Genomic DNA, 12,121 nt, shown 5'->3' with positions numbered 1-12,121 from the left:
GCCTCATAGGATGGCACTCTCTAGTTTCACATACCTGGATTGGCAACATCGCTGTACATTGCTCCAGCAAAACTGATGTTGATGTAGCTTCCAATTGGAGCATAGCCCCATAGAATGGCACTCCCTAGTTTCACATACCTGGCTTAGCAACATCACTGTACATTGCTCCAGCAAAACTGATGTTGATTTGGCTTGCAATTGGAGCATAGCCCCATAGAATGGCACTCCCTAGTTTCACATTCCAGGATTAGCAACATCACTGTACATTGCTCCAGCAAAACTGATGTTGATGTGGCTTGCAATTGGGACATAGCCCCATAGAATGGCACTCTCTGGTTTCACATACCTGGATTAGCAACATCACTGTACATTGCTCCAGCAAAACTGATGTTGATGTGGCTTCCAATTAGAGCATAGCCTCATAGGATGGCACTCTCTAGTTTCACATACCTGGATTAGCAACATCACTGTACATTGCTCAAGCAAAACTGATGTTGATTTGGCTTGCAATTGGAGCATAGCCCCATAGAATGGCACTCCCTAGTTTCACATTCCAGGATTAGCAACATCACTGTACATTGCTCCAGCAAAACTGATGTTGATGTGGCTTGCAATTGGAGCATAGCCCCATAGAATGGCACTCTCTGGTTTCACATACCTGGATTAGCAACATCACTGTACATTGCTCCAGCAAAACTGATGTTGATGTGGCTTCCAATTAGAGCATAGCCTCATAGGATGGCACTCTCTAGTTTCACATACCTGGATTAGCAACATCACTGTACATTGCTCAAGCAAAACTGATGTTGATGTGGCTTCCAATAGGAGCATAGCCCCATAGAATGGCACTCTCTAGTTTCACATACCTGGATTAGCAACATCACTGTACATTGCTCCAGCAAACCTGATGCTAATGTGGCTTCCAATTGGAGCATAGCCCCATAGGATGGCACTCTCTAGTTTCACATACCTGGATTAGCAACATCACTGTACATTGCTCCAGCAAAACTAATGTTGATGTGGCTTCCAATAGGAGCATAGCCTCATAGAATGGCAATCTCTAGTTTCACATACCTGGATTAGCAACATCACTGTACATTGCTCCAGCAAAACTGATGTTGATGTGGCTTCCAATTGGAGCATAGCCTCATTGAATGGCACTCTCTAGTTTCACATACCTGGATTAGCAACATCACTGTACATTGCTCCAGCAAAACTGATGTTGATGTGGCTTCCAATAGGAGCATAGCCTCATAGAATGGCACTCTCTAGTTTCACATACCTGGATTAGCAACATCACTGTACATTGCTCCAGCAAAACTGATGTTGATGTGGCTTCCAATAGGAGCATAGCCCCATAGAATGGCACTCTCTAGTTTCACATACCTGGATTGGCAACATCACTGTACATTGCTCCAGCAAAACTAATGTTGATGTAGCTTCCAATTGGAGCATAGCCCCATAGAATGGCACTCTCTGGTGCTCTTTGTAGTACCATATGATCGCCATAATACGCAGCTAATTTGAAGGTGTCATCCACATGACCTGGAAAAAATATGAAAAAGAAAGTTAAAATTAAAAGCTTAATTTTAAGCCACTGCTGAAAATGGACTGGATTATCATGCAGCAAGTTTTGTTGATTTAAACTGTAATTTTAGGCCATTATTTTATGATTCAATATTTTACATTCTGGCCATAAATGCTAGGCAGATCAGCTTTACAGAGCTGTAAATCTCTGGCATATTTTTATGACATCTACTTGTACGTAAGTGACTCTATTCATAAACTCATGCATAGCTGCATGGTGGGCCCACAGCATAAAGAAATCTCAGCTCTACAAATGATTGGAAATCACACATTTGTAATCATTTTTCAACACAAAATATGATATGCACATGTGTGTATGGACGGGTCAAACAGGTTGTCAATATTAATAGTTTACTACTAATGCAAACTTAAATCCCGGAGTCACTTGCACAGAACGTTCTACAACTTGAGAACAAGTCCTCGAACATGCAATATTTGTAGTTACTTCCAACTCCCGGCTTCAAATGGGCCAAACTATAGGCCTACCTTGAATTTTCCTTGTAGCAGATTGGTGCAGTCCTTTTCTATCTGCTTTGCACATCACACTTGCCAAGCCAAAAATCAGCACCAGGGCAGCACAAGACTGTGCCATGTTGATCCTCATTTTGTGTATAATGTGAGTAGATTCTGGTTTATAATATAGTTCTGAAAAAAAATAAAGCAATAGGGTGATTTCACAAAAGGTCATTCTAATCTGCCTCATGCAGAAGACATGATGCATGGAACAAACACCGGTACAAAGCTAGGCAGTATCACACAATTTTCCCAGAACACACCCGTATTGCTTGACAAGTCTCCGGGCCCCGTGGCCGCATGCCTGTGTGACTCCTTCAAGCCATTATGTTATGAATGACTTACACAAAAGCGCCGGGTATGATGTGGGTTCAATCAATGGTACCGTGACCAACTTCACACAAAAGTGCTGTAGACCTATGCTCTCAATTTTAATCGAATAAGAGATATAGGCCTACTACATATATATGGGCAGTGTCTACTTGCGACGTATGTCTATAATTTTGTTTGCAAAACTGGTTAAAGCCTATTAATATGATTTCGGTCGAATTTTAATTTGGTTATCAAATTCATATTTTTAATATCACATCTTCATAATTTAAAGATATTTATTTACGAACAAATTGTTACGATTGCGCTGTGCATTGAGAAATGTTACAATTGCATCCATATTCTTTGCCAATGATATCACATGTATGTTATTAGTCGTTTTAAGCTAAAGTAATGACTGACTTCTATACATGTAGTATTAAAACACCACACCTATTAGGAAAATCAGGCAGCAAGTGGCATGATGGTCCGAGCAAGCCAGCAAAACCGCTCAATGAACCGTATGGCATTTTCCATACACTCGGTTACAAAACAATGTAGTTTTGTGGGGTTCAATATCGAACCCCAACAGTTTAGCTGGTATAATAAAAATTTATTAACATAGGCCTAATTGTTTGTGATATTTTTTAAGCATTTTAGAATTTCAAAATATTTCCACACGGTTGACAACAGAAATATACTGAATTTAGAGAATGCACGGTGCTCACCACCTGAGGAAAATACTACATTACTCATATTTATTTGTGGGGGAAAATTCTATCCGATTCTACATTAATGAATGATATTTTATATGTTCATGATTCTCTTTTTTTTCCTTAATTTCTGCAACTTGCCTGTCAATCACGGACTCATTATGATGATTGCTTTAATTATCAACACCACGGCACATCTTACGCGGTATCTTAATCCGCTTAATAAATGCCGACAATTTTAAGACAGGATGTTTGAACTCAATCTAAACTTAAATATTTTTTTGTATAGAATTCTACTTGGTCATTTTATAAAATTAGGTTTAGGCCTAATTATACTTGTATAGAATTTAATTTAAACTTAGTATGCATGTAATTTAATTTTCTATCATAATGAAATTAAAATTCAAAATAAACATATTTTGTCTCCTCCAATTGTAATATCCAGTCTGCATGGTTATATTTGGTAATGGCTTGAACTTGAGTTTTGGCTATATTTATTGATAATAACTGAATATTGCTTGTACATGTATTATTATTATATTAAACAGAAGAGGAGCATCTTCTCTGAATCAACTTATTGCTGGATTTATTACTATTTATCATTATTACTATCATCTATTAGGCGCATGAAAGTCGATTCCGAGTTTATCGTCCCCCGCCCGCGTCACTTTTTGGAAACCAAAAATACCCGCGTCAAATTTTCAAAAATGCCAAAATAATTCATTATTTTCAAATTATCAGTGTTTTCACCAGTTATAGCAATTGGAAACATATATTTTTGTTTGTAAAACATAAATTCATAACTTGGAAGCAAAACCAGGCTCTTATCTACCTTTTCTAGTCCCTAAAACATGTTTATAACTCACACGTATGAGTTTGGCTTTAAATCAACATGCATTTTAGGTCAATAATGAAATCTGATGAAATAATGAAAAATGAAAAAGTCACCTCATCAACATGGGGAAAAAAAGGGACAAAAACTCGGAATTGACTTTCATGGGCCTTAGGCCTACCGTATTATTATCTATCATTAAATTCTAATTATTTCATTATTTTGGGTAAGCCTGCTACCAAAATATTTCGCTTTTAAAAATGGCTATTGTGATTATATGTGTTATTGTGTACTGAGAAAACAAATGGTTCCTTAGGCTCTATTTTATTTTATATACCTCATATAGATTCCTGTCATCTGATTGGTTGAAAGTGCAGTCATTGAATTAACTATGCCCGCAAAATGAACTATGGACCGGTCCATGGAAATGAACTATGGACCGGTCACGTGCGTCCACGATCAAACTGCGCGCGTTTTTCCCAGCGTAAATGATATTACGCACGCGTTAATGTTTTCACTGTTTGTAATCTGTGTGCCGCTCGCATTGAAACTATTAATTTCTCTTCTCAAAATCGATGCTTTTAACCAAACAGATGACAAGAATCTTAAGATTTGGTACCGGTACATATAAAACAAATATTGACTGCTTTTTATTCGGGGCATGGTTAAAATTATAGGCCCGCGGTGATCTCAAAACCATGACTATGCCCCTCGGCGTAATGGTTTTCAGATCACCTTGGGCCTATAATTTTAACCATGCCCCTCATAGCAGTCAATATTTGTATAATATGACTTAAGCTTCCAGGGCGTTTCAACCAATGACAAGCCTTGATTGTGTCCGTTTGTCTGCAATACGTGTGCTCCACGCCGCTCAGCGGCAAGCGGCAGGGTAGTATTGTCACGAACCCCTCACGGAAATATCCTGCGCCTCCTCGAGCCACTTCAGGTCCTGCCGGGACTCGAACCCACGACCCTGGGTTTAAGAGGTGGTGGCTAGCGTATAGACCAAAAGAGGACTTCCCCGTCAGGTCTATAACACTAGCGCACTTATACCTCCGTGACATGCTCCCCCTCCTCGTAAGGCGCGCCCTCGCGCCTTACTTCCTCTGTTTAAACTGGTCGTCCTTGATACAAGGCATACTCGGCTAGACTGGTCGTCCTTGATACAAGGCATACTCGGCCAGCCATTTTTATGAACGCCTAACCCTTTCCGATGGTTGATCCCCCTGGTGTTAAGAAACACTAGGGACCACCGCTGCCACCATTTATGTCACGAACCCCTCACGGAAATATCCTGCGCCTCCTCGAGCCACTTCCGGTCCTGCCGGGACTCGAACCCACGACCCTGGGTTTAAGAGGCGAGCGCGCTAGCGTATGGCCACGCGTTTTGAACTCGCCACCCAAAAAGGGTGGTGGTGTTACGTATTTTCAAATTGTGATCTGTTCAATTCATCATAGCACGGCTAAACAAAAAGATTATGTCATGGTTTTGGTCTCATTTAAAAGCTAAATAATACCACTAAATAACCTGTAAATATGAACAATATAGCTTTTCAACTAACGAAGCTGTGGTCGATTGAATTTCGAGCAGTCAGGGTGGTGGAGGGGGGGAAGCGGAGGGGGGGGAAGCGGTACACACAAGCTCTATGGGAACGTGACGTTTCACGTGTGTAACTTGAATAAATTCACTGCTACAGGGGCTATAAACTTGGTTTTGGTCTTAATTTACAGCTAAACAATTCTGCTAATTGTTTTTAATCATTTTGAACTCGTAATGATTGGTTTAGTCTATAAAATTCAAACTTTTACGTACAAAACCACCCGTTTTCGTATTAAACACTGTAGAAAGTAATGCGGATGTCTTCAAAATCTAAAAGTTGCTGTAAAAATTTTATTACTTAACCTATCATAGTCAAAGTATACATTTTCTGATAGGAAATTTGATGAGGAATCTAAATATGGACTTACTTTTCCTGTATGGGTTAGGGTAAAATGATTCATTTCAAAATATGATGAATTGTAAAAATTCTAACATACTTTGGGACACCCTGTATTCGAGATTACCAAACAGCTGTGATTTTTTTATCTTCCAAAGTCTGTAGGCTCCCCTATCCTCTAACTAAATAGATGTTATTTACTTTCAGTTTATTACTGCAAGTTAGTAATAAGCAATGCATTAAGTAACCCTTTTTGTATCCGGAATTGTTTTATTCCACCCTGTATAACTTCAAGGTCACCCTGTATAATGAATTGAAATATGTATTGTTACATTCCTTATGCCTTCAGCTTTCCAAAAATGTATACTTTTGCTAGTTTAGGGTTGATAATTGTGGAGATATTCTAATTTGAAACTCGATTGGTGTAAAAATTCATATATTTGCGATGTAACGCTACGGGTGGCGAGCTCAAAACACATGGCCTTATAGACCAAAAGAGGACTTCCCCTTCAGGTCTATAACACTAACGCACTTATACCTCCGTGACATGCTCCCCCTCCTCGTAAGGCGCATCCTCGCGCCTTACTTCCTCTGTTTAAACTGGTCGTCCTTGATACAAGGCATACTCGGCCAGACTGGTCGTCCTTGATACAAGGAATACTTGGCCAGCCATTTTTGTGAAGACCTAACCCTTTCCGATGGGTGATCCCCCTGGTGTTCTGGTGTTAAGAAACACCAGGGACCACCGCTGCCACCATTTATGTCACAAACCCCTCACGGAAGTATCCTGCGCCTCTCGAGCCACTTCCGGTCCTGCCGGGACTCGAACCCACGACCCTGGGTTTAAGAGGTGAGCGCGCTAGCGTATAGACCAAAAGAGGACTTCCCCGTCAGGTCTATAACACTAACGCACTTATACCTCCGTGACAGTATGAAACCAGCATTAGGAAAATAAGTGCATGCCCGACGGCCCCAGTACGTATAACAAACTACGCCGCACCGCCGGGAGTTCAAGCAATCGATCGTGCATCAATCAACATGCAGCAGCATACCGTGGTATAAAAAGGGGGGAAAGTGCACGGGTGCGTAATAGAAAGGGGGGGAAAGTGCACTGGTCTGAAATTGAAAGGGTGCGAACCGTCCAGCATTCCACATGACCATCATTGAAAAGGGGTGTTTGAAATTCTGGTTATTGAAAACCACAAAAAAGGGTTGTTTAAAGGCCAAATTTTGTCCTCGATTTTGCATGAAAAAGGGGGGTAAATTTGAAGAGAAATCATTGCAAAGGGGGCCTTTGAAGGATTTGGTAACTCTCTAGTCCGAATAATCATTTGTGTCATGTGTTGAGTTGGGCCCGGGGTTGGGCCCAGGAATCCCGCATGCATGCATCGCGGCATGGATGTGAAATAAATGGTGTCCACATCTGTCGAATTGAAAACAAAAAAATACATTAACATTTGCATACTATTAGTTATGTTTTTAGCTCACCAATTCTCATGGAGTTCAACTGTTCAAGTGATCGCAGTTGTGACTGACTGGCTGAGCCATGTTGTTGCTATTCGTAGATCGATTCAATCAGAGATCCTATACAATTCAGCCACATAGCAGCCAGTTCGCTGCCACGCCAAATCGGCCCCAAACCAATTCGGCCACACGGGCCCCTATATAAAATCACATTATGTTTTGACCAGACTAGTGGCTTGTGCATCATGATAATAATCCAACCCTAATAATAATAATAAATAATAATAATAATAAATTACAACACTATCAACTGAAATTTTGGGAATGGGGAATAAGCAATTCTTTCGTGGATATCTAGGGGGGCTAGAAAATGTCATAAAAAGAGGATGCTAGATACACGATACACTCCTTTAATTAACTTAATTTGTTTATTTCTTCTCTTTCTTCCTATCATGTACCGGTATGTATGTAGGCCTATTGTTTATTTATTCATAGGATGTTTATTAGGGCCTATAATTTATTTTATTTAATATTTATTTATTATTAATTTACTCAGTTGTTCATCTAACAAAATTAGGGGCTGTGCAATAATTATATGAGTTCGGTTCGCCAAAAATCGCTTGCCCCCCCCTCTCGGCCGCCAAAATTGCCCCCCCCCTCTTGGCCAGCCAAAAAATCTTTGCCCCCTCCCCCTCCTTGCACATGCCAAATTTTGAGGATCCTAACGTTTACAAACCTATGTTGCGAGCGCAACGCGACGAGCAGGAAAATTTGCATAGGCCTACCGGGTATTTTATATTGTTAGATACCGGTAGGTTTATACATGATAATGATAAAAGATCAGGGCCGTTCCGACCATTAGGCCATAGCCTTTCAACAAGGCTCTGCCTGGACCACCACCGTAATGGGAGCGCCACCTATATTCGCCGCTCGCTGTCGCGCCTTCGGCGCTCAGCTCGCGGCTTCGCCGCTCGCCCCCCTAGGATCGCGAGGTCTTTGACAAAGACTAATTAGGCCAGGTAAGGCGGTCGGTCGCCTAGGGCGGCGAACGCAGAGAGGGGCGCAAAAAAGGAGGCGAAAAAAGAAAAAAAAACGGGAATGGAGAAAGAAAAGGGAAGAAAAAAAGAGGGCGGAGAAAAAGAAAAAATGAGAGGGATAAAAATACAGAAAAGAAGGAAAGCGGTCGTGGGCAGCAGTGGCGTATATAGCGACGGGGAGGGGGCAGGTGGGCACCATCCTTAGGGGGGCGCCGAATTGACCAATTCAGCATCGATTCTGCGCCCCTCCAAGCGATGAAAGTCGAAATTTTCGCGCGCTTCGCGCGCATTTCACTACAAAATCATTTTAAAGATCAATTAATAATTAATAACAGCCAAAATTTATTTGTGGTAGACCCTATTTAAAATCAATCAATTGACCAATTCAGCATCGATTCTGCGCCCCTCCATGCAATGAAAGTCAGAATTTTCGCGCTCTTCGCGCGCATTTCACTTCAAAATCATTTTAAAGATAATTAATAATTAATTACAAGCCATAACTACGCCACTGGTGGGCAGTATACAAATAGGTCAAAACTGACCAGTTTTCAAGGGGGTAATCACCTTTAACACTTTTTTGGTATGCTTTGGTGGGGCGGCAGGGAGAAGCTTTGCCTAGGGCGGCAAAATCCCTAGGAACGGCCCTGTAAAAGATAATAAATAGCTTAGAACATATGCTTTATAGGATAAAGGATGTCATGGCAACCGGGTCCGGGATCAGCCCAAATTAAATTACAATATTAAGGGGTGGGGTATGAACGTTTGGAAAGTATTTTTGTGGGACATGAGAGCACATCAGACATATCGAATTGCATTCAAAATACGAAGGTCAAATAATTTTGATTTGTTGAAATATTATTCGCGATATATTAATACACATTTTATGGCAAATGATTAAAAATTGATATTTTTGATATTTAACAGTCCTTGAAGCAAACTTTAGAAAGTGTATGTAGCTGGAAAGAAAAGCCGACGATCAATTGAAAAATTGGACCTTTCGTATTGAAGATGTTGATTTTTTCCCAAAACACCAAAAAATTGAGGTCTTTTTGGAAATTTTTTAAATAATTTGTCATAAAATCTGTATTATATCGCTAATTTCAAAAAAAATCAAAATTATCATTTGAAATTGGGGTTTGAAGATACCTTCCCCTAAATAACAGCTAATAACAGTATTGCGAACCTTCAGCATCCATGGTTCGATGTAGAGAGTCTTTCCTATTCAGAGGAAATATTGCAATTACACCTTATTGCCTTTTAACAATAACTAATGACACAAGCACGTAATTCCAGTCAAGCACCAATCTTTAATCCTATTTTTGAAGAGGATAATAAGCTTATACTTATAGCATTAGTAAAAAGATTAAGTCTTTGTTTGCTTTGGCTAAATCCTGTTCAAGTGGTGGGCTAACCAACAATTAACAATGAGAGGACATTCCTGAACCTCGTTCAGTTGGGGATGATTTGAAGTGACCGCCAATTATGACCATTTGATATTTAATACCAGCAATTTAGAAAAAAAGAAATAATGTAGTGCCAAAATAATGTACCCTTTTACGGAAGGAGCAAAGTTTAACAAGTTATAACTCCGCTTCTGCAGTACGAATGTCAGCGGCGAATGTCAGGTTATTATTTCCCAGTCTTTAAAAAAAATGTGGAGAGGTGGGAATCGATCTCGGTACCTCCCGGTTAAAAAGCACTGTGCAAGACCACTAAGCCAACTAAATATCTGTTGTGAGATGCTTGACATTAATCTTTGATATTGCTTAATGGAACAAATCGCGGAATTAAATTAGTAATAAAAGAAGTATATATAGATTCTTATTTAGCGGTCAAATTGGATAAAAGGGAAATATTTGTCCCTGCTCTAAAGAAAATATAGGTTAGAAAATTATGAAATAAATTTAAATTAAAAATTGAGATTTTATATTTATTTCTTTCACGAGGCGGCATTATCACAGACAAACACTGTATAGGGGGAGAGCGGGGAGTGTTCGCCCTAGGGGCAGGTTCGCCCACCCCTTGTTTCTCAGCACTACGGCTATCGGGGAATTTGGTGATGGCAAAATTAGGTGACATAGGTCATTATAAACTTCCCATATTAGCTACGCGACATATAGGGACGTGTTCATCGAACTGCAGCCAAAACAAAAAAATTACACCAAAACGTAATTTTTCCCGCATTAATAATGTTCTATTATCATTGATGCATAAATACAGATGGTTTTAATGGAAATCTGTATTAGGAACATATGGGATTTGTTAAAGATTTAATGCAGTTATAAACTCCTTATTCGATTTGTATTTTGCATACCCTGAAGAAAATACAAATATGTCCACAAGGGGCTTGTTCGCCCTTTTGAGGATGGGGCATGTTCGCCCTATATCTTCCCCGGGCGGACTTACCCCAAACTGCAGGGCGAACCTGCCCCATCAGCGTATTATGCAAAATATTGATAATTATGCCATTAAACAAGATAAACTACTGAAAAGCATGTTTTTTAAAGTTATGTGGTATCAGTATTACTCATATCACCGTTTATGTCCTAATCCAAAATCCCCCTGAAGTTTTAAATATGATACGTTTAAGCTCACTTTGTACCCCTACATTTTACCCTGACCCGACCCCTGCAACAAATTTAGTGATTCCCCAGAAGAGAATGAATGCCCTGTATACTCTTGCTAAATGTTTGCACTGAATATGTTATTGTTACGCAATGTTTAAACCTTTTTGTGTGATTAGGGTGAACTTACCCCACATATGGGCGAACCTGCCCCAATATGGGGCAAGTTCGCCACTTTGCAAAACTTTTTTGTTTGCTCTATCCTGTTGCTATTGTAAGGCCTATAGTTCTGGGATTGTGGTAGTATATAGCTAAGACATAGGGCTTTCACATGGGCTAATCAGGTCATCCCTAACCATAAAATTGACATCGCTAGGCTGGTCAGAAAAAAATAGGGCGAACACTCCCCGCTCTCCCTTAGCTAAAAACTCGACCCTCATCACTAGATGCTGTCATAGCTCAATGGTAGAGCGTCAGACTGCTAATGTCAATTTCGTTGGTTCGAGTCTTCCTGCCAGCAATGGTTATATTTATATTACGCTACAATTTGTTCAATTTTTTTCGTTTATTTATTTATTTATTTATTTATTTATGTTTATTTTGAACCCCACCCTCCCAAATTGCCAAACGCACAACACCTATGAGTTTGCATCATACATGTCATCATCATAAAAAACCCATTCTATGTATACCTGACGCCGGCAACTAGACTACTATACAAAAATAGTATCACATCTTTCCTGCTCACAGGGGCGTAACCAGACCTGACCTTCCGGGGGGGGGCAAGATTGAAAAATTTCCCAATTCTTGAGCAAAAGTCGCGAGCGGCTTGCCGCGGAGCGTTAAACAGGTGGCGTCCAGGGGCCCGCCTAAGGGCACCTGGTGGGGTGCAGGGGCAAGGCCCCGGCGGGGGTCAAGGGGGCGGAGCCCCATGAAGCTCCTGGTTTTTGGCATATTAGAAGCTAAAAAATCATTGTTTCAGAGTACAAATTTCAAATTCCCTCTTTCTTTCCCTTTTCTCTCTCCTTCCCTTCCCTTTTTCCCTCTTTTTCTTTTTCTTCTTCCCTTTCTCTTCTTCCCTCTTTTCCCTTTTTTTTTCTCTTCTTCCCCTTTTTCTTCCTCTTTTCTCTCCTTCCCCTTTTCCCTTCCCAATTTTTTTTGCTCT

At 40.3% G+C, this 12,121-nt stretch overlaps 1 protein-coding gene across 1 annotated transcript in view; it reads right to left on the bottom strand.

The window, feature by feature from the left end:
- Window positions 1-7,453, bottom strand: part of LOC140146405 (sialate O-acetylesterase-like) — a 33,062-nt gene extending 25,609 nt beyond the window's left edge. The window contains exons 1-3 of the mRNA XM_072168243.1: window positions 7,380-7,453; window positions 2,074-2,232; window positions 1,387-1,545 (exon numbers count right to left, since the gene is read on the bottom strand). Coding sequence (XP_072024344.1) covers window positions 1,387-1,545; window positions 2,074-2,232; window positions 7,380-7,389 — 328 coding nt within the window. The 5' untranslated portion in view covers window positions 7,390-7,453. The remainder of the gene's footprint in view (window positions 1-1,386; window positions 1,546-2,073; window positions 2,233-7,379) is intronic.
- Between the last annotated feature and the right edge of the window lie 4,668 nt (window positions 7,454-12,121).

The sequence above is a fragment of the Amphiura filiformis genome, chromosome 2 (genome assembly GCF_039555335.1).
Source record: "Amphiura filiformis chromosome 2, Afil_fr2py, whole genome shotgun sequence".
Classification (NCBI taxonomy): Eukaryota; Metazoa; Echinodermata; class Ophiuroidea; order Amphilepidida; family Amphiuridae; genus Amphiura; species Amphiura filiformis.
Note: the sequence above shows the minus strand (reverse complement) of the source record. Positions and strands in the feature narration are given on the sequence as shown.